Here is a 22604-nt window from a genome sequence, read left to right as displayed (position 1 = left end):
ACTGTTAAACTTTTGAGTGGTTCTTCCACAACTGAATTTAATCATAGATTTCAGATATCATTATCAACACAACAGAAGGGGGCAGCACTTGTTTTAAACTCATGAAACTGAGATTCACATGTTCAATTGATCAATATACTGTTTTAATCACTCAGTCAATTTCATGAAGGTTTTAATGCTTTTTCTATTTTTCTGCAGCAGTAAACACAACTTCACAATGCTTGGGGGGAATGTAGATTATAACTGAGGTGGTACAAGTTCAGAAACACACAGTTAAGTAATGTATTTCTGTGCTAATCTCAGATATTGGTTTAGAAGCAGAGCACTGGAGTCCATTTTTACATCGACTCAACATTTTCCTCTTTTTTCAATTTATGTGGATAAATCCAAGGAAACTATGGCCACGACTGCCAAATGAAATTCCTGCAGCAAAGCATTCAAATGAAGGGGAAAACTTATTCATCTGAATCCTGATGTCTAGAAGAAATGTGAATGTCATTCAAATGTTATTTGTTTCTTTTTTAAAGGAGGCTGTTGTTTAAAAGTGAAGTTCAAACCAGTAAGAGGCCTCTCGACCTAACACAAGTTAATGGTGTCTCTCTTGGACTTGTTCTATATGTTTTTAGATTGGAAACAACCTTTTTTTAATGTCATTTTCATATAATACTTGCATTCTTGTCTGTGTTTGACAGTGGGTGGGTGTCTCTGTGAAACAGGTCCCTCTGTGTGATATAGCCAACTGGAGCAGGATCTGACTGGTTCCCAGTGGTTTTCAGCCTGCCGTGTTTGTTCTCCTCCTCTGAGTTGCACCGAGAAGAGACTCTGAGGTGAAGTCTGGCCAAAGGATCAAAAGTGCGTGCGTGGGATTTCAGGTCCACTTGCTATGATGCCACTCTAGCGATCAAATATTAGAGGCTTTGTGGTCGCTCTTGTCTTCACCTCGGCTCTTGGCAACTTTGCCCTCAAACAGAAATCTCACGGCTGCAGCAGCCAATCAGCTTCGGCCACAGAGCATCTGCCACGGGGACGAGAGGATATCAAATGTCCAAACCGAATACACAGGAGCTTGTTTCACTGGGACCACGCTGCCATTTGGTGCAGAGATGTGATCCTGGACCTGTTGTTTGTATCTGTTTACTTTGGTCTGGGTGGTGATTTTTATAAATAGAGAGGTTAGTCACCGTATGATACAGACTGAGAGTCTCTCATCATCAGTTCACATTAAGAATAATATGAATCCACCTGCTTCTCTGTCTGAGTAGATATACACTATTATGTTCCATTGTTTACCAAATAGTAGATATGTTTATATGACAACGTGACTCAGGTTCCATTACATTCAGATTCAGGTGGTTTGTAGGGTGCGAAGGGCCAAACTTCATCTTTCCTAGTTTAGAATTTAACACTGGCATCAAGAGTTTTAGGATCCGGACTGAAGAGCAGGGGTTTTAAATTTCAGATTTGTGTTAGATCAGGTACCTTAACACGTTTATAAATAAAGATTAAACTGATGTGATGAAACCTGCGGCACAGCGGGAACCGGATTAACTGTTTTTAAACATATAGACGGGAAATGATGGAACACAAGAATCTAAAATCAAAGATAAAATAGTACAACGCCATTTAAAGGTAATGTCAAAAGGAAAGGATAAATAAAAGTACTTTACTAGGGTAAATAAAAACCAATCAAGAACCTTTTGGTTCCTGTTCTGGGGAGGTCTTGACCTCTCATGTAAAGGGCCTTGAGAAAATGTATATTATGATTTGGGGCTATACAAATAAAATAGAATTGAATAAAGCAGCTCAACAGAAGAGCTTCAGAGAGTCTGAAGAGGCTTTGCCCGAGGTTCAGCCATACTTTGTGCTTCATCCAAAAACAACAGTAAACACATGTCAGACCAGATGTCGTGTCGCTGAGTGATTCAACCCGACAGTTCCCGTCATGGCCTGATGATAATGAGCTTTTTAAACTTTGCCCTGTCTCATCACCCACACACTGTACACGTACATTTCTCTCTCTGCTCACCGGCCTGGAGGCTTATTGCAAATATTCTTTCAAATCGCTCTCTTCAAACAGCATCATTGAAAACGCCTCCAGAGAAGAGAACTATTTATAAGTCAGATGTGATCTCCTGAGTGTTTGTCAGACAGCTGGTTGCAGGAGGCTGTGCACGTTCTCATCACCTTTCACCGAAGTCTCCCTCCGCACGAGGTTGTAGGAACCATCTTGCTCGCTCTGCGTCCACGACACTTTCCCTCTGCCCTGCCAGGTGAGACATTTTATTTTCACACACAAGTGCTTTACGTGTTTTTTTGTGTTATCATATTTTTTACATTGATGCCATAGAGCACAGTGGAATTCTCACTTTTCTCTGAGGAAGTAGACATTGTAATTTGAGTTGTGGATGTCAGTGACTTTTACTTTATTTAATTTCTTCAGTTTAGTTAATTTCATACAGCAACAAAATGCACGAGTGAAAAGTTGGGATGTGGAAGACACCAGTAGTGACTTATTATGAAAACCATATAAATATACAAAAAAAAATACAAAACAAACAAAACAAAACTCTCAATTGTTTCTTAAATCTTATATAATATGATACAACAATCTCAATATATTAAAATATTACATTGAGGTTGTATTTCTTGCTGTTTTTTGTTGTTGCTTGTTTGCTCTATTTTAAAAGATGACCCAAATGCTCCACACGTTTCATGTTGCAGTGGGGGGGAGACACATCCCTTGAGTGTTACTGACTTTATTCTCACTTTAATCTCATGAACTCACTGGTCTAAGTTGTCCTCTGCCCCTTGGAACCCAAACCACCAGTGAGACCATTAACAGCTCGTAACCACAAGAGACAGACAAAGAGCCGTGTGGGGGTCCACATTGTGTGGAGAGATTTGTCTGGGTTAATTTTAACTCCTCCGGGTGTACAGCACCTGTGCTGCAAAGGAAAATGACAGTGGTAGTCGAAGGTCAACGAGGGGTAGCTTGATCGCTGCGTGCCAGGCTGAGTTGTAAGAATTAAAACCAGGTCTCTTGTGCTGGCTGTGGATTGTGTGAGATTCTATCAGGACCGACTTTGGGGTTTGAGGCTCGGCTGCAGCTCCTCAGTCTTTAGCACGTTGGATAACAGCAGAAAAAGTAAAATGAGATATGAATAATCTCAAAGGGACAAACATCACAGAGCAGATTAATATAAAAGTTATATAAAAGGTCTTTGAGGTATAGATTAAATATTTGTTTCCTCTCATATGTCTGATAGAAAACACACGAGTGAGATGTCATGGAATATGACTTTAATAACTATCTTTGTGTGTTGGTGTTTGATTAGTGAGCAGCTGGATCAGTCTCTGGAACAAGAGGCATTATGTGGCTCAGGCTGATAAAAATAGTGCCAAGTAAAGATGCCAACTTAAAGCTGAGCTACAGGACAGTTGTGTGTTTGGGTGGGTTCCAGCTTTTTCCACTACAGGGTGTGTAAACAAAGTTAGAAGTTAATCAGGTTTTGCTGCCATTGTGTTGTTGTTGTTTGTTTTACATTTACAAGTTATACTGTACATACAAATATAAAGAACTACTACTGAAGGACTACTTATATATCTTATGTTGGGATTTGGTGGCAAACAAATCAAATTGAGGATAAAGAATGTCTTTAGTTGAATATAAACAAAAAAAAAAAGAAAGAAAGAAAGAAAGAAAGAAAGAAAGAAAAATGAAAGAAATGAATAACGAATACAAAATGTCATCGTGGGCACACTGAGGCAAATTCCAAAACAACAGATATGTGTCGCACTAAAGTATTGAATCTTATGTTCCCCACCTGGAGATCGTGAAAAATGATATATATATATATATATATATTAAAAATAATAATAATACTGTGACTAGTAATAATAACAAAAATACTACTACTACTAATACTACTACTAAACAACAACAAAAATCATACAAATGATAATAATAATAATGACAATAATAGAGTACTAGTTTTTGTTTTAATATCGAGATTCTTAATTCTTACAAAATGCAAACAATTAAGAAATTCAGCTCTAGATAGTGACTACTACAACTGTAATAATACTACAACTACCACTACTACTTATAATAATAATAATGTAATAATAAGAATAACAATGATAGAACTTATAATAATAAATACAAATCTCTAAATAGTGAGAAGCAGCAGCACAGTAAACAACCTCTCCAGATCTCGCGGAGTCTCGTGGAGTCTCGCGTGGTTTGGCTGCAGCGACGGAAGATGGATAGCATCGTGAGTAAATCGATCGTTAGCTGCCGTTAAATCCGGAGAAAAGCCTCGTTCCGCCCGATCCACATCCACAGCCGCTCGCTCCCCGGAGGATCCAGCCGGAGGGGACACGCTGGACTGGACGCACCGTCTCTTACAGGGGGGGGATAATCGGTCTGTATGTGCCCCGCACGTCGGTTAAGCAGCCGCGGCTAACAAGCTAGGTGGCTAACATCCGTTGGTGGGTGAAACCAGGAAGGAGTTTCTGCGGACGAGCAGCGCGCGGAGCCCGGCCTCAGGTTGCTCTTCTCCCGCGGACACCTATCCATTCAATCCCCAGCCACATCCAGGCGGCTGCACCCCGGGAGAAAGGTAACTGCTGCCCGGCCTCATGTTCGTGGATCGGCCCGGAAGTTGGTTGAAGGTGGTGAAATGTGAATTGAATAACATGATCGATCAGGTTCGATCAGGTCGGTTTGGACCTCGTCGGTGCTGCTGATCTGCTATTCTAGTTCAATGGCTCCTTTATTAACCTTCATTAAACCAGTGTGTCTGAACCGATGTCTTAGTTTTAAACGGGTTACCCAAAGACAACAGACAGAACTGACCATTGAACCCAGCGTGGTCTGTGAACTGTTTCCTGGTCAAAATACGTTAGTGTGGCGATTCATCGATTAGTGGATCAACAGAAATTGAACCTATAACTTGAGTTTTTGTTTGGTTTATCAATGGAAGATTTACCTGTGACTTGAGTTTGACGATTAATCGATAATCAGAAAATCAACCAGTGTCTTTGATTGGTTGAAATTGACAATTAATCAATAAGTTGATGATCAGAAAATTAATCTGTGACTTGAATTTGACGAGTAGACGATTATTGGATCATCATTAACCTGAGAATTGAGTTTGCTGATGGATTTATTAACTGATTATTGGAAAATAAACCTCTTACATTGGTGAATAGTCAGAAAATGAACCTGCAGCTCTTTTCAAAACCAGTCTGTAGTTAAATCTGTGTCTTTGCTGGTAACTCAGAGACACCAGGTCTCTGCAGGTAACGTGTAACCTTATTTCCCCTCTGAGCAAATAGTTATAAATGGTGATGATTAACGAAATCAGCCCAATAAACAAACCAAAAAAACAAACTGAACGTTGGACCCTGTGTGGGACTTGTGATTGTGATGTTATTTACCATTAAGGCCACGAGCCAACCAGACTAAAGTGGACTTGTCTTTGACTTAAATCGACTTTACCTATTAACTTCTCTGTGTCTCAGGAGTCACGCAAAGTTCTGCCATCTTTACACCTTCTTTGTGTTTGCTTGTGCTAAGCATGCAAACACATTTCCATAAATTAACGGTCACCGGCACACAAAAACCAGCAGATCTCACTTTTCAGCCAAAACCAGTTGTGCAACACTAACTTCACTGCCCGTGCACAGACAACATCTGATCTTTGCCTCCGAGCGTCTCTCCGCCAATTCTAACTGGAAACCTCTACTGAAATTCTTGCTTAATCCAGCTGCTAAACAAACCAACAAACAGTCCGGGTCCAAACGAAACCCTCACTCCAGAGACACCTCAGAATGCAAAACTTTTTTTTCTTTTCTTTATTGTGTGTCTTGGAATGCAAAACGTTTTTTTTTCTTTTCTTTATTGTGTGTCTTGGAAATTTGAGTTTCAGGGAAGGAGCGAAAAGGGAGAAACCATTGTTTAGCCAACAGCTACTGTATTATCCCCTCATACGTGGAATAGTTTCAGGCGTTCTACAACACGCAGTTAAACACCCCATCTATGCATTTGAATGGCTCCAGGGGATGAAAATGCAAATACATCAGACTATAAATCAACAGCAGATGAGTTGATAACCAGCAGTAGTGGTTCTTTGACACCTCCTGGTTTACATCCTTGTGGCAGTTAAATCATTCTCGCACTAAACCAAGATCCAGCTTGTTAGAGTCTCTGATGCATCTCTGCAAACAGAAGCAGAGTAAACAAGAGAGTTGTCTTGTTTGGTGAGGTTGTAACACCATTTCAACATCTTGTTCTGTTGTGCAGGCAGAGTTATAACATGGTTGGATACTTAATTAATCCACTTGGGTAAATTCCAATTATCCAGTAGCTCACCCACAAACCAACCATACTCCAACGATAAACGTTATTAGGCTAAAAACCTTTAACTCGCCTCAGTTTTACTTTTAGAAACCAACAACATAGAATACGATCACGCAGAGTGCTTGTGTAAATACTTTCTGATTCTGAAATGGTCTGTAGTTGGTCAGTTGCATGTATTTGTGGAGTTGCTTCAGTATTCAGGTATAGTGTCTGATGTTGGGATCCTCGCTCTTCAGCCTGAACATCTCGTCTGCACAGATTTTCTCCTCCACCGGTCTCACGTTGCTGCCGTCTATTGGTTTTGACTTGTCTGACAGTTGAAGGTCATGTGTGAGGCTTTAGGTATTGCTGCAGTATTCAGCTGTAGCGTGTGATGTCTTGGTGACGGGTGAAGAGGTGTCACGCGTGTGCTCCAGTCCCGACCTGTCAGCTGGTCTGGACATGTGTGGCTTGTCCAATCCTCACTCATGTGAAGGATTTGTTACACATGCATTTGATGTTTTCACACGACACTCTAAACATTGCTAACTTTGTCTGCGTGTAATAATACCTCACAAGTTCAAATAGCTAATTAACCCTTTTTTAAATGTTTTTCAGGACAAGAATTTTTAAATCGACCTGAGTGCAAAGATGTCGAAGGCTCCAGACGCTCGTGCTAAGTCCCGCTCCAGATCCAGGTCCAGATCCAGATCCTACTCCAGATCTCGCTCCAGGAGCCACTCCCGCTCAAGATCCAGGAAACGTCGCTACAGGTAAATCCACTGATCAGTTTTTACATCAGAGCAATTCAGTTTAACAGATTTTTCTTTGAACACGTTCAGCAGGTCCTGACAGATCTTTAATGATATAGTTTATGATTATAGAGCAGCTACGGTAACTCTGCAGAGCAGCTACGGTAACTCTGCAGAGCAGCTACACCCATTGAACCGTTTAACATAACAAAATATTTAGTTTGGCGTTTTTCTTTGTTGGATACAGGCCAGCTGGTACCCGTGTGAGTCATATTACATTAGTCAAATACAATTTAGCAGGAGTCTTGCATTTGTTTGCCATTGCCAACAAGTCAATTGATTAAGAGTCTTTATTCTAGAGCCCGACTCAAAGGGACTTCTGCTGTTGATATTACGGGTAAAACCAACAATCATTAAGATCAAATGTTTTCCTGACATTGTTTTTTCTCTTGTGTCTTTTCCCTTCTCTCTCTCTCCGTGCAGCTCCAGGTCTCGGTCCCGCTCTCGTTCTCACACTCCCTCCTACAGAAACTATCCTAGCAGGGACTATCAGAACAACAGAGGCGGCTTCAGAGGCTACAACCGCGGCTACAGACGGCCGTTCCACTACAGACCCCGAAACCGCGGCTACTACAATCGTGGTCACTACCAGAACCGAGGAGGCGGTGGCTACAACCATAAATCCAACTGGCAGGGTGGTGGAGGCGGCGGCGGCGGCGGAGGCTGGCACGAGCGCCACCACGACCAGGACCACCACTCACACAGTCCCAGGAGGGGGCGCTCCCGCTCCCGCACACCCAAGAAGCGCTCTGGCAGCCGGAGCCGCTCACACTACTCCGAGCGCTCGTCGTCGGGCAGATCTCAGCGCTCCAGGCACTCCAGCGAATCCTCCCGGTCCAGGTCCTCAAGCCCACGCCACCGCAGTAGCAAGAGCAAGCGTGGCCCCAAGGAAGCCAAGGACAAGCTCGCAGAAAGTCCTCCAGAGAAACCAGGTCAGGCCGCGGATGGCAGCGCTATCGAGAAGGCAGCCGGGGGGAAATGGATCGACTATGACGCCAGCCCCAAACGGGCTAACCTTAAGAAGGAGGACGCTCTCAGTGGCTCTGAGACGAAGGGATCCAGCAGCAGTGGTCCTCTGTGGAAAACCATCGGGGACGAGACCCCTCCACCCAAGAGCCCCAGCAAGTCAGGACAAACCGCCTCCTTCGGCGGCTTCGGGTTCTTCTCGAATGAAGAAGTCAAATCTGGAGATAAGACTGTGATCTCTGCTGCCTTCAAAAAGTACGTCTGTTATTCGTTTCTTTACGGGGGGGGGCGGGGTTCTCTCAGTCTAATCACATTGTTTAATTTGTAATCTTCCTCACAAACTATGAACGTTGTTTTTCTTTCACGTTTAGCCTTAGTCAAAGATCCTTGGACGATTACAGGTTAAAATGGAATGAAACGTAGGACACCTGAGTTTATGTCCATCGAAAATGTAGCCGGCTATTTTCTGTGCGCTCAGAGGAAGTTGTATGAAAATCCCACGTTCTTAAGACGATGACATTAAAGTGAGTATAATTATTGCAACCTGAGTCCTGGTCTGTAATGTTTACATTAGGTTTGGTCATTTTTCATACAGGATAAGGACCAGGGTTAGATGAGCACATTGAGTCCACTGTTATCTGTTAGCTTAGCATAAACACAGGACACAGGGATACTGATACCCTTGCTCTGTCCAAAGGTAACAAATCGCCCCTACCACAAGGAGGCGCTATCTGCTCAGTTTTATTTCCTCTTAAACAGATGCAGCCCTGCCAGTGATGCAGTGATTCTTGGTTTAAAGACTGAAGATGAAGTGTTGACTGGTGTGAGGCCAATGTTCTTGTGATAAATACCAAGAAAACAATAAGTAAATAAAATGTTCTTCTCTCTTTCAGGTTCTTGAATGAGAATAAAAACAAACAGGCCGCTGAAAAGGAGAACGGTCGTGAAAAGGAGCAGAGCAGCGAAGACAGAGACCTCGAGAAGGGAAGCAAGCCCGGAGACCTCTTCAGCATGTCCTCCTCTTTCGCCAAGGAGGAAAAGACACGTCCGTTCTTTGACGCTGGAGAAGAGGAGTTCCTCAAGTCTCACGGCCTGAAAGACCACGACATTGACGAGGACGGCGAGAACAAACCATCCCTGACGGCTCGCGACATTTTCGGGAAGTGGGGGGACGAGCCGGTCTACACGACGTCCTACCCGTCCGTCAAGGAGAAAACCCGCAGGGATGAAGACGAGCTTGAGCCCATCGATCACATGGAGGAGGATATGTACCGGAGCCGCAAGCACAGCTCGAAGAAGGAGGAGAAGTCCAAGAAGAAGGAGAAGAAGGAGAAGCCCCGGAGGAGTCCGTCCCCTGCCACGTCAATGTCTCGAGAGAAAGAGCGCCCCCTATTCCCTGGAGCGTTCCCTCCTCGTGAGGACTCCCCCGTACGGCTGTCATGTTCGAGGGAGGAGTTTGAGCTCAAATTCGGTTCTTCAGATGAGCTGCCCAGGTACGTGTGGTAACTCACTCCTGTAAAGAACTGTCAGGGTATTGACCTAAATATATGACAACTCATTGTATACCATTGAACATGTGAAATGTCAAGTATGAGAAAGTAAGACAATGCAGATAGAAGCAAGAGGCTGGATACGGTGAAGGAACCTTTGTCCTCCGTCAGTTCATGTTAACTCTGTTCAGTCAGAAGATCTAATGAGATGCTGAAGCTGTTCACTTCTCCACACATCTGATGAAACCTCCTCGTCCTGCATGAGGGTCAACTCTGTCCAGATTTGTCACATTAAACCTTGGATCATGTTTCTCTCAACAGTGTTCCTCACTCCTTCTGTTCTCTCAGCTCCTCCGCGTCTAAAGATCGCCTCGTGCCCCGGGATCTGCTGAACATCTCTAAGAAGGATCCGGAGCTTCGTTCCACCTTCCAGCACATTCAGGCCGCACAGCTCCGCCGCAGCCCCTCAGAGCTGTTTGCTCAGCACATAGTCTCAATCGTGCACTATATCAAAGGTACAGTATACGTGCTGGTTGGGTAAAAAGACCAGACAGCAGGGGTTTGGGCCGTTGTCGATGTCTGTAGCACGTTGTCTCCTTCACGTTGGTTGTTACCCGCTGCTCCTGTGTTTGTGGAATGATCGATGTCTCTGTTGTGAACTTGCAGCTCAACACTTCCACTCGTCAGACATGACTTTGAGTGAGCGGTTTGCCCTGTACCAAAGAAAAGCTGCCGAGGTAGAAATGATGAAGCCAAGGAAGAGCCCAGAAATCCACAGGTATCGAAACAACGTTCAGCAGATTTATTAAAACAAAGCATTTCCACTGCTCAGTATTCTGTATCTGATGATCTCTGACTGACATGAAGCGGTTTCCCCCCCCCTCCCTCAGGAGAATCGATGTTTCCCCCAGTGCCTTTAAGAGGCACTCTCACCTGTTTGAGGATATGGAGGAGGCGAGCTACAAGGTGACGCGCCCTTTTGAAATGTGACGTATTTGGAACAAGCAAACTTGAGACGACAGTGTTCAGCTTTGTGCTTTTCTTTCAAAGGATGCATATTTCTAAATCAAAAGAGCCCAATTGTGTTTTGTAAGTGCCGAGCAAGCCCCCCCAGCCTATGAGATATGGTTATTGATTGGGTATATACGAACCCAAGAAAAGGCTAAAAGGAAGTGAATTAACATCCTGAGTCCGAGCCTCTCAAGGGACGATTATCTGTGCCTTTACCTTGTAAGTATTTTTCCTGAAAAGAAAAACATCAAGCCACAAAACTACTGTGAATTTTAGTTTATCTGAATGTGCTACGTGCATGCAGCTGGTAACCACAAATACTTTTTAGATATATCTGTTTGGTACATTACTGCATTTGTGAATATAGTATTTTAAACATAGTAATTTAATGTAATATTTAATTTATATCACAAATATTTATATTTTGGTTTCACCACTAGAGGGAACACTACATTTATACATGTATGCTGTAGATTGTTAGGTTTGTCAAGTTAAGTGAATCTGAGAATATGTACGTTCGATTTCTCAATTCATAATTTGGAAATCTGAAACGGCCGGTTCAGTGGTAAATAAACAAATGTCTTTCTGCAGGATCCGACTAAAAAGTTCAAAGGTGATGTGATGGACCTTCGGCTGGATATTGAAAGACGCAAGAAGTTTGCGGTGAAAGGAGCCAGAAGCCCGGGAGACTCCCGAGGGCCGAGCAGAGAAAAGTCCTCTGAGAAATCTGGGAAACACCACAAAAAGTCCAAGTATGTTCCATCGATGGTGTCGGTTTCCTGGACATCAGAAGCAGCGCTTCTGCAGCAATAGGGATTATAACTGGAGAATTTTAATAATGTATTTATTTCACAGGAAGGGAAAGAAGAAGCGTGATCGCTCCCCGTCCTCCTCTTCCTCCTCGTCCTCTCCGTCCCCTTACCCCTCACATTTCAGAGGTAAACCCTACATGGGCGAGGGGATGGAGCAGTCGGAGGAGGGCTACCCTCACCCACGCTATCCCCCAAGGGACTGTGGGGGACCTGGGGAAAGGGGCCCCCGGGAATACGAGGGCCACCCCCCTGAGAGAGGCCGAGGTCGTGGATTTGTAAGTTTGAAACGTTTTCTCTCTGAGCTGTTGACAATCTTGCAATTCTCTGTCCTAACCTCATCACTGTAGACTTCTCTGCTCTGTTCCTTCCTCCTAATGCTAAGGAACATAATGTGGATGATGATGATGATGATGACTCTATCATAAATATTCCATGCATTACCTGATTTTAATGGAGGTAACGTAGTGAAATCAGTGGAGCTTCACCTCATCACTAAACCAATGGCAGATTTCCATCGGTGTGGACTGTCTGTCTGTCCATCTCGTCCTCTCTGGTTCTTCTGTTTCTTCCTCCGACTTAAACCAGTTTAATCAGAAATACTCATTTTACTGTAGAACGTGTGTTTGTCTCTTGTCTGCAAATTCAACCCCTCCCCCCCCCTGTTGTTTTTGATTCCAGTTCCCCAGAGTGAGAGGACGAGGTTGGAACAGGGGAAATTATCCTGGCAACAACGGCAATGTAAATCCTGCTAATATGAATCCTGCAGTGCGCCCCCCCGAGGAGGAGTGGGACCCTGAGTATACGCCCAAGAGCAGGAAGTATTACCTGGTGAGCACCTGCAGCAAACAAGACATGAAGACGCCACCTACAGGTTTAGAAAATAACCACTGGTATTTCTCTCTTTATTTAATTTACCCATTAAATGAGAATAAAGATAATTAATACTTTAAAATCCTACATGTTAATTAATAAAACTGGAATTAATTATTCAAATGGTCAGTTCTTCTCCCTCCGTGTCCTTGTCCCGTTAACGTGGCCTCGTCTCACTTCCAGCACGATGACCGCGACGGAGAGAAAACCTGGATCGATAACCGCGGGAGGGGGCGGGGCTCCTTCCCGGCTCGCCGCGGCCGCTTCGTCTACCGGAAGGGAGGCAGCAGCCCGAAGTGGACGCACGACATGTTCAAGGGAGAAGAGGAGCGGGACATGGGAGACGACTGCGTAGAAGTGGACCACAAAGACCTGAAGGGCGGCGGTGGTGGGGGTGAGGGCCCCCCCGGCCTGAAGCAGTGAGCTGCTCCGCTCCGTCCTCCACTTTTATCACCGTGTCAGAGTCGTGGTGACGGGGTTGTTCTTTCTTTGTTTCTCCCCTCCAAGTCATCTCATGGTTTAACGGTTAAAATGTGTTTTAGTTTGTTACTGACTTGAACCTGAAAGCAGAGCTCTGTTTGTGCGGCTGTTTCCAGACATGAACCAGACCCAATGTTCTCCGGACATTTCCCGGAGAGTTTACCGTTTGTGAGATCGTCTGGAGAGGTGAGCATGAGATGTTCAGAGCAACCGACTCGGACATTTGTGTTCTCTCTGTGAACTCCGAGGAAAATGTCCTGACTTCATTGTGCGTCTGAAAGCAGCTTCTGTAAAGATGAGTGTGTGTTTCTTCTTCTTTTCTTTCTTTTTTTTACGTGACAGTGAGTTTGATCGGGTTCCTTTTTGCTGCCGTGTCTTTGTAACAGAGCGATTTACCGAGGCCACCGAGTTTAAATAAGAAAGGAGTTTTGTGCCTTAGAATAAAACATACTGTGCTCATGTGATCTGTTTTTAAAAGGTACAGGAAGGCATTCTGGTTGTTTTTGTTTTTCTTCCTTTGGGGCCCGTGATAAATCTTTGCCGTGGCTTCATGATGAGTTTTGATTCGTTCCCGCTCCATGGGACCAATCAGAGGCGGGAACCTGACCCGTGATTCGTCATCGACACACGAACACACAACATGAACGTTGTTCTGTTAAACCCCTGGACCGTTGATGTTAGTCACTGTTATCTGAGCTGTTTCACTTCACTTTGATTCCCCTCATTAGGAGGTGAAGACATTTTATGTGTTCTACATTATATTCTCATCAATTTGTAATTTCAGTATAAAAAACAACTAATACATTTAAAAGAATTGGCACAAAAAAGAAAATCTCCTGATTTGCTGTAGACACGTTAGGTTTCCTGCCTCTGTGATATCAGTGTAGGTGAGGGGCTACGTTTGTTTAGACTTTTAATAAAAAAGAAATAGTGCGTGTATAGAATTATACAACATAAGTTATTATCGTAACGTCTGAGGGAGGAAAACCACATTCTTTAAAATACAAACTGCAGCGAGTCTCTCGTAACAAAGACCTGCAGTGGAAACTTTGTGCTGAACCTGAATACGTGAAGAGAAACCTGAAAATCTGTGACACGACATTTTTTCAAGTAGCAAAAATACGAACCTGTTCATTTGAAGCGTCGACACGAGCTAGAAGTAGTTTTTGTGGATCTCACTTTTGACTGTACATAGTGCATGTACTAAACACAGCTGTAGGACTGTACCATTTGTTTTTTTTTGTTTAATCAAAAGTTCAAGACTTTTTTTACTGTTCTCAAGAGCTTTGAATTACTTGTCTAATAAACTCTTCTTTGATTCAGGGCAAATCAGAAGTGTGGTTCTTGAGATTCCATGAAATAAAACCACTTTAAAAAAAAAATCCTTTTGTCCAGATCCATGACAACATTTAATGAGTTCTCTCTCAGCCTATTTCTTCTTACAACCTTGGTGGAAATCCTTTCTGTAGTTTCTGTGTATTCCTGCTGCAAAAACAATGCTAAAAGTATAATAGCTAATCATTTTTTTAAGTTTCACTCAAACTTGATCTGCACGTGTCGGAAGTTAAGAAAATACTATTTTCTTCTGATAATCACTTATCCTGTAGGGTCACATGGAACTGGAGCTTATTTTATTCTATTTTTGACCTATATTTACCTACAAATATTATTCTCTTCTAATGTTCTATACGAAAATTGACCATCGGCTTTTGTCAACCTGTAGAATTGTATGTAGCACCCTCAGAATTTATGTTTCTTAAAATCAATGTGTCTTCATTCAGACACAAACCACCAGGACATGGGTGTCTTCAGTCTTCCTCTCTGTGACGTGCAGCTGTACCATAATCGGCCTTTTCATGCACGATCGAGGAAAAACTCAGTCTCCTGGGACGTTGCTGGGTTTTTACGCTGCATTGGTAAAACCTACAGTGGAGCTGAGGTGAAAGACTCTTTCATGGCCTCGGACACACAGACGTGTCTTTACCAGGGAGAGTGTGGAGCTGGAGCTGGAGAGAGACACAGGTTCATGTAGATGATGGAAAAAAAGACTGGAGGCTTTCTGTGAGGATCCTTGAAAATCAGGCCACCGTGAAACTGCCTCTGACTCCAGATCTGCAAATCATTTAAACAAATTTTTCCTTTTTGGAAACAGATAATTGCCCATTACTGAAAATGGTTTGTAGGTTAAAGGATCCTTAAAAGAGTTTATGAAATTTCTAAATTGAATAATGACAGTGATGAAGGTGTGTCCTGTAATCAGTTCAGAAAGTGGTTAAATTATTTTATTATTCACATTATATAGATAAAATACAGATGAAGGCAAATACATAAAAAAAATTGTATTTATGTCGTAAGAAATATAAAACAAACAAATTTACAATAGCAAGTTCACAAGAGGAGAAAATACACTGACGGTGGTTAAGACGGAGTCAGTCTTAATATTTATTAATCTTGAATGTGTGAATGAACCTGAACTTGAAACTTAGTTTGCCCGGACTCTGATTGGTCGATTCCAGGGGATCGCTGCCTCTGGATTGGTAGAAGACTTTTTAAACTCCTCCTCCTCTCTCTTCTTCCCACGTCCCCACAAAGTAACTATTATAAGTTGTCAGTGACACTGTGGATTGGTCCTTTGTCTGTTTGTGAGTCCTGAACTTCACAGATGTGTGTTCAGCGTTTAGTTTGATGGTTTTCACATTTGTTTTTCTCCTGTTTATGAGATTTGTTTATTTTTGTTGACTTCCTGTTGATTGTTTTGGTCACTGCTCGTCTCGAAGTGAATAATCTGCTGCTTTGACTGTGACTCTTCCTTTTCTCTGGATGGAATGACCCATTACCACTTGACCCTACAATTCCCACAATGCAACTCAACACATCCCTTTGTAAGACCCCCCCCTTCTGAATGGTAAAAGATGAGGTAACAAGTCCCCCTGACCTTTGACCTTCGCAGTCTGTCAGGTATCTTTTTCTCGACACAGTCAAAGTGTGTGTTAGTGGTAATGGACTCGTCCCAGCGTCCCCGTCCCGGTGACCAGGATGTCCGGCTGCCCGTTCCTCCAGATCTCCCTGACGATCCGCTCCCTCTCCTCCAGGCGCCGGGCCTTCTCCAGCTCCTCGGCCGAGGCGAACACGTTCACGCTCCTCAGGGTCCCGGTGGACTGGCTGCTGCGGTCACTCATGGGCCCCGCTGTCCCTCTGGGGATCTCTGCCTCCTCGCCTGCGATGCTCTCTTCCTCCTCGTCCTCGTCCTCCTCGTCCTCCTCCCCGCTGGACTCCTTCAGCTGTCTCCTCTCGGGCGAAGGAGGGGATTTGCGTCTGCGGCGAGTCCTGCAGGTGATGCCGGCCACCAGGAGGCAGAGCGCCATGAGCAGGCCGAAACAGACGCCCATCATGAAGTAGAGGGCGAAGCTCTCAGGGTTGGCTGTGTGGGCGAGGGAGCACAACGCAATCAGCAAGAAGACAACGTAAACAGATCTGGAAACATTTACTTTGAAATCTCAGCTGGGGACCGTGCCCCCCTTGGCCCCACCCCTGGATCTGCCTCTGTTTTACCTTTGATATGAGCGTAGGTGGCCATGCTGTTACTGAGCAGCTCCATGTCCCTCTGCACAGGCTCCATCCCGGGTCACTGTGGGTTCAGCTCTCCACCATCTCCTGCAGCAGCAGCTCCTGCCACGGAACAAACACAAGTTCAAATCTCATTTTCTTTAACAAGGAGCAAACAAGAGTCACGTCTGCAGCCACAGTGGAAGACATGAGCTCAACCAAGAACCTGGGAAAACGTTTGTCCGAGGCTCCGCCCCCCATTCCTGTGATTTAAAGCCGTGTCAGAGGTCAGACGAGGGGGACATTGTGTTTTACAGTCGGGCCTGTGGTGAGGACAGCCGTGCGAGGCCCTCTCCGTCTGAGAGGGATGTTTATATATTTATGACATCAGGGCCTGAGGAGGCTCTTTCTTCCGGTCTCAAGGAACTGGGACCTTTTTTCTTTCCCAGAGAAAACTGCCAGAAAAAGTTGCTTTAAGTTTCATGTCCACAGGGAAAGACTCCAAACATTATAAATTAAAACGCCAGTTCACAAAAAAAGAATATTTTCGTATTGGTTTATTTTCCAGTTATTTATATTCTTTACTGTTTAAATCATTGATGAACGGATGTTTGTGTCCACAGATGTTTTTAAGTGGTCACAGCTGACAAATATTATCAAAATAAATGATGTCTTTTTAGAAACTCATACAGAGATCATGTATAAATAAGACAAATGCAGATTTAAACAGTGGGTGATTTTAAAGAGGCCGAGCAGCAGATTGTAAAAATTTGAAGTAGTTGTTGGAAAGTGGTGAAACGGCTTAAACAGATTAAATAACTATTAAATCTGTGAAAAACATTCTAATGTCTGAAACAGTTTAATTGGCAGAGACGTAGTTTGACAAACGTTAAGATAAGAGAATCCTCTGGGAACGTTGTTACAGCAGCAGAGGGCAAAGTTAAGATAAGAAACATTGATAAATACATAAATAAATATGGAAATATGCAATATAAAGAGTCGCAATAATATAAACAATGTATTCAAAGAGTGCACATAGAACATATTTGTTAGTCTGTTGTTATCATTGTTAGTTTGCTAATGTTTGCTCCTTTACATTTGCACATTAAAAACATGGATTTTTTTTTTTACAAGAGGGAAACGGGTGATTACGTTAAATCTGATACGATGTGAATGTGGCGTAAACACAAATCCCAGTAGACGCTGGTGGGAATGTTCTGAACTTAAGGTCATGGAACGAAGCGCTGGGCAGCCGGGTGGTGCCTTCGGGCCCCCAAGCTGAGAGGGAGGAGGCCCCCGGTCACAGCTGATTGGATTCGGTTGGATATAGGGTCGCCACCTGTTGGTCATTCAAGAGAATACCGGCTTCAGGCACTTACTCATTGGTTCACTCTCTAGACCGGAACGTGCACCCAATACATTAGTGGCTGGGAATTCTTAATTGGGTCAAAAACAATCAGCACCGGCCTCATTGGCACTGCAGTATTATAAATGAAGTGACTCTTTAGTGGTTAGATTGGGGCGGAAGTGCTGGTGGTGCTGGTGGTGGGGGGAGATTGGTTTGAGTCCCTGTCACAGATGGTCCCACGGTTACAGTAAAGCTTGATGTAAACATGATGACTGATATCTCCCCCCCACCCCACCCCCTCACATTCCCTGTCATTACAACAACAGTGTGCGTGGGAGCCGAATGTTTTTCTTTCTGTTGCTTTCTCCCCGTGGAGAACGAGACCATGGCCAGCTCCACTCGCTGCCACTGGGGGGTGAGGTCTCTCTCTCTCTCTCTCTCTCTCTCTCTCTCTCTCTCTCTCTCTCTCGCTCCCTCTCTCCCACCCTGATCTTTATCCTGGTGACTCCTGGCAGACCCTGAACACTTAAAAAAAAAGAAAAGGCTAATTACGCTGGTGGTCCCTTTGGTGTCTGACTCCAGATCCACTGAATCATGGGAAGAAGCATGACTCCATCTGCGCCCTCAATTTGCTGCCCCCAGACCTTAACTACATAAGTGAGCAATTTAGTTTTCAGTGTAAAGCCAAACAGTGTTTGTTTCTAATTAAAGACTGCGTTTTTTTACACCCAGTGATTCAGACGGTTTATCAAACTGGGACCAGTTATCACACTGCAGATATCAACATGTAATCAAGTCGGGTTAAATTTTGTCTGTTATTTATAGGAATACTTTGACGTTCCGGGAAAAATGTTTATTCTCGACCTTCGCTCCTCGGATCAGTGATTTACAGGTGATATCTTTTATTTGTTTGAAATCAAAGTATAAAAAACAACAAAATATCTCATGACGCAGTTTGTTCTCCTGGTGGAAATGGTTGAGTAGATCCTGCATTTCCACAAAAGTCAAACTGGTTCTTGGTCGCCTGTTTGGTTGGTTTGGTTGGTTGCTGGGTTGGTTTGGATGGTTTGATTGGTTGCTGGGTTGGTTTGGTTGGTTTGGTTGGTTTGGTTGGTTTAGATGGTTTGATTGGTTTGATTGGTTTGGTTGGTTTGGATGGTTTGATTGGTTGCTTGGTTGGTTTGGATGGTTTGATTGGTTGTTGGGTTGGTTTGGATGGTTTGGTTGGTTGCTGGGTTGGTTTGGATGGTTTGATTGGTTGCTGGGTTGGTTTGGTTGGTTTGGTTGGTTTTGATGGTTTGATTGGTTGTTGGGTTGGTTTGGATGGTTTGGTTGGTTGCTGGGTTGGTTTGGATGGTTTGATTGGTTGCTGGGTTGGTTTGGATGGTTTGATTGGTTGCTGGGTTGGTTTGGATGGCTTGATTGGTTTCGTTGGTTTGGTTGGTTTTGATGGTTTGATTGGTTGCTTGGTTGGTTTGGATGGTTTGATTGGTTGCTGGGTTGGTTTGGATGGTTTGATTGGTTTGGTTGGTTTGGTTGGTTTTGATGGTTCGATTGGTTGCTGGGTTGGTTTGGATGGTTTGATTGGTTTGGTTGGTTTGGTTGGTTTGGATGGTTCGATTGGTTGCTGGGTTGGTTTGGATGGTTTGATTGGTTTGGTTGGTTTGGTTGGTTTGGATGGTTTGATTGGTTGCTTGGTTGGTTTGGAGGTTTGATTGGTTGCTTGGTTGGTTTTGATGGTTTGATTGGTTGCTTGGTTGGTTTTGATGGTTTGATTGGTTGCTGGGTTGGTTTGGATGGTTTGATTGGTTGCTGGGTTGGTTTGGATGGTCTGATTGGTTGCTGGGTTGGTTTGGATGGTTTGATTGGTTTGGTTGGTTTGGTTGGTTTTGATGGTTTGATTGGTTGCTTGGTTGGTTTGGATGGTTTGATTGGTTGCTGGGTTGGTTTGGATGGTTTGATTGGTTTGGTTGGTTTGGTTGGTTTTGATGGTTTGATTGGTTGCTTGGTTGGTTTGGAGGTTTGATTGGTTGCTTGGTTGGTTTTGATGGTTTGATTGGTTGCTGGGTTGGTTTGGATGGTTTGATTGGTTGTTGGGTTGGTTTGGATGGTTTGATTGGTTGCTTGGTTGGTTTGGATGGTTTGATTGGTTGCTGGGTTGGTTTGGTTGGTTTGGTTGGTTTGGTTGGTTTTGATGGTTTGATTGGTTGCTTGGTTGGTTTGGAGGTTTGATTGGTTGCTTGGTTGGTTTTGATGGTTTGATTGGTTGCTGGGTTGGTTTGGATGGTTTGATTGGTTGTCGGGTTGGTTTGGATGGTTTGATTGGTTGTTGGGTTGGTTTGGATGGTTTGATTGGTTGCTGGGTTTGTGGGTTGGTCAGGGTTAGGGTTGCAATCAGGTATATTTAATCCAAATAAAAATCCAGATTTTTTTTAACAGATATCATAGTTTTAATTCCTGAGGGGGATCCTGGTGGAGGTGTCTGCCCCATTGAGGCTCATTCTATTCCTTTACGATCCAACTCACAGGTATTTTACTGAATTTAAGTTTACGGCACACACTCTGGTTTCCTACTCAGTGAACAACTTTGCTCCAACTCCACAGATTTGTATTCACGACAGACACATTGTGTAGTGAAGTTCACAACGCACAACACAAGTAACTGAGGGAGACAAATGTCAGTTTTTATGCAGCCGCAGACTCGGGGCAGACAGATTTAACACCTCTCATTTCCAGACAAGTCCAATAACTTCTCGACTTAACTACACACATGCAAAGCCCCAGCGGCTGAAGCTGTTTATGTGACCCCGTAAAACACATTCCCGTTCCAGCCTCCCACGTTTCCTGCTCAGATAATCCTATTTAAGTCAGAAGATGAAACCTGAACCCCGCTGGAAAATAAAGACATTATTTTACAGTAGTGAGCGCTGCAGGTCTCTCACAGAGGAAGATGCTGTCACTGGCACTTGCCTCTGCAGGGAGGGGGCTCGAGAAAGTCTTTAAACCCACCAGAGAATCTCAGGTTTCCTCATTTATATTAAAAGAGTTGAGGATTTATTTTTTTGTTGCATGTTGTAGCTACTGTGGTTTTTAAAGAACATGCTGCAAGTCCCAATAAACCAGTTTACAGCTTCGAGGTGTGAAAGGGTCTGAGAGACAAGTGTCTTGACAGAAAGTACATTTTAATATCCAATAAAAGCTTGATTTAGATTTTAAATTAAACATATTTTAAGATGATATCATCTGAAATCAGAGCATCACTCACCTCGTGTTGCTGATGGAGCTGCTCGGCTTCACCAGCACAAAGTTTCCAGTGAGGAACCAAGAATTTATGGAGCTGGTCTCAGGTCTGTCAGCCGCCCTTTCTATAAGATTCCATGTCCCAGAGGAGAGAAGCAGCGAGAGGCTGCTGGTCACTGAGAGTTAGAGACAGAATAATGCTTCTGGAGCAGAGAGAGGGAGAGAGAGAGAGGAAGAGAGAGAGAGAGAGAGAGAGAGAGAAGCTCCACACTGGGATCCACTCCCTCTCATCCCTTGGAGGGAGGAGGACCAGCCTGAAACACTCTCAGACTAATGTTGAGCAGGAAGCGTTTCCTTTTCCTGTGGAGATAAAATTAAACTGACTCCAGAATAAAAGCCACAACACACTGGACTCTCCACTTTTATAGAAATCCTGTTAAAGTGGACTTGCTGGAGATTTGAGCCTCAGGACTGAGAGGGGGGGGGGGGGGGGCACCACACTGAGGTCTGTTCACTGTTAATCCAAGAGGGTGGAGCAGGAAATAGCTCGTCGGCTGCCATTGGCACGGGGCAGTGGTGCAGTTGTGTGTGTGTGGGGGGGGGGGGGGGGGGGGGGGGCTTGTTGGTTAATTTTAATCTCAGTGTCGAGGGAGAGAAAAGAGCAACAGTTTGACTTCCTGTTTACAAACCAGCAGATGCTGTTGTTCAGGGGAGAGTAATTAAGTACATTTACTACAGTACTTCTAGGTACTTTTCAATTGAATACTTCTCTAAAGCGAGTGTGGCTGGAAGTTTCAAAGCACTAAAACAAAAAACTAAAACTGAGTTACTTGCACACTACTGCTGAAACTGTAATATCACACAGACGTTAATAATCTAATGGTATAATAAAATACTCCAGTTTCTTCATTACGTACTTTCAACTTTAGTTTTCAGATCATTTTGCTCATGATTCTAACTTTTACTTCAATAACGTCTTCAGTTTCGTTGTAACAGAGTTTTTAATGGATGTTGTCACAACTTTTATTTGTTTACCTAACACTGATATTTACTTGTCCCTTTTTCTAATCATGTTTTACATAAAAACGTATATGCTCATAAAAATCTAACTAATGCAATTTAACTGTTTATCGTTATTTAGAAGGATTAGTTAGAAATTACAGGACAGATTACCATGAAACTAGTGGAGGGATGCAGTGTGGGTCAGGACAGAACCCATAAATCTCTGTTGTCTTTCTTTAACAATACAATATATTACATTTTTATAATTTATTTCTCATTCTACTTTTTAATAGCTCCCATTTTCTCAGTTCTGCTGGTACTTCCGTTCTTTTTCCTTCAAGGCGGGACTTTCTTTAAATTGCTAGTTGCAGTAAACGATGTGACTGCCTCTCTGACCACTGGTGGAGTCTGTGACACCAAACCAGTCTGTGCTGTGTATTGTCAGAGAGTTGTTTGTGCGGTCGAGTGTCTGTAAAGTGCTATTCTGAGTTCATCTCGTGTTGATGTGGCGCTCTCTGGTGTTTTTAGCAAACCAGTAAGCAGTCATTATGTGGGCTGCTGTCATTGAGACGCTCTCAACGCTGGTTAGAGGAAAAATATGTCCCTAAAAACACACCAAGGGCCAAAACAATGATCCAAGTGCCAAGTGGAAATTCCTGTGTCCGTGCTCCTCTCAATTTAACA

The 22604-nt window shown here is 43.6% G+C and overlaps 2 protein-coding genes across 6 annotated transcripts; one reads left to right on the top strand and one right to left on the bottom strand.

The window, feature by feature from the left end:
• The first annotated feature begins 1978 nt into the window (after nt 1–1978).
• Nucleotides 1979–14166, top strand: thrap3b (thyroid hormone receptor associated protein 3b). Of its 5 annotated transcripts, none has more exons than XM_062410413.1 (11): nt 1979–2270; nt 6962–7116; nt 7579–8376; nt 9015–9614; nt 9933–10126; nt 10278–10389; nt 10502–10577; nt 11214–11374; nt 11478–11709; nt 12113–12305; nt 12488–12631. In XM_062410413.1, the coding sequence occupies exons 2-11, from the start codon at nt 6995–6997 to the stop codon at nt 12493–12495; spliced, it is 2496 nt and encodes an 831-aa protein (XP_062266397.1). In that variant the 5' UTR covers nt 1979–2270; nt 6962–6994; the 3' UTR covers nt 12496–12631. The 5 variants fall into 5 exon arrangements, with proteins under 5 accessions (XP_062266397.1, XP_062266394.1, XP_062266392.1 ...); XM_062410410.1 differs by having other exon boundaries at nt 1980–2270; nt 12113–12324; nt 12488–14166; XM_062410408.1 differs by having other exon boundaries at nt 1984–2270; nt 12113–12262; nt 12488–14166.
• Nucleotides 14167–15051: 885 nt separating this feature from the next.
• On the bottom strand, nt 15052–21181 carry eva1bb (eva-1 homolog Bb (C. elegans)). The gene is made up of 3 exons (XM_062410577.1): nt 20944–21181; nt 16337–16453; nt 15052–16205 (listed from the first exon to the last, which is right to left on the bottom strand). Exons 2-3 carry the CDS (start codon nt 16401–16403, stop codon nt 15775–15777), a joined length of 498 nt encoding a protein of 165 aa, XP_062266561.1. The 5' UTR covers nt 16404–16453; nt 20944–21181; the 3' UTR covers nt 15052–15774.
• Between the last annotated feature and the right edge of the window lie 1423 nt (nt 21182–22604).

The sequence above is a fragment of the Platichthys flesus genome, chromosome 17 (assembly GCF_949316205.1).
Source record: "Platichthys flesus chromosome 17, fPlaFle2.1, whole genome shotgun sequence".
NCBI lineage: Eukaryota > Metazoa > Chordata > Actinopteri > Pleuronectiformes > Pleuronectidae > Platichthys > Platichthys flesus.
Note: the sequence above shows the minus strand (reverse complement) of the source record. Positions and strands in the feature narration are given on the sequence as shown.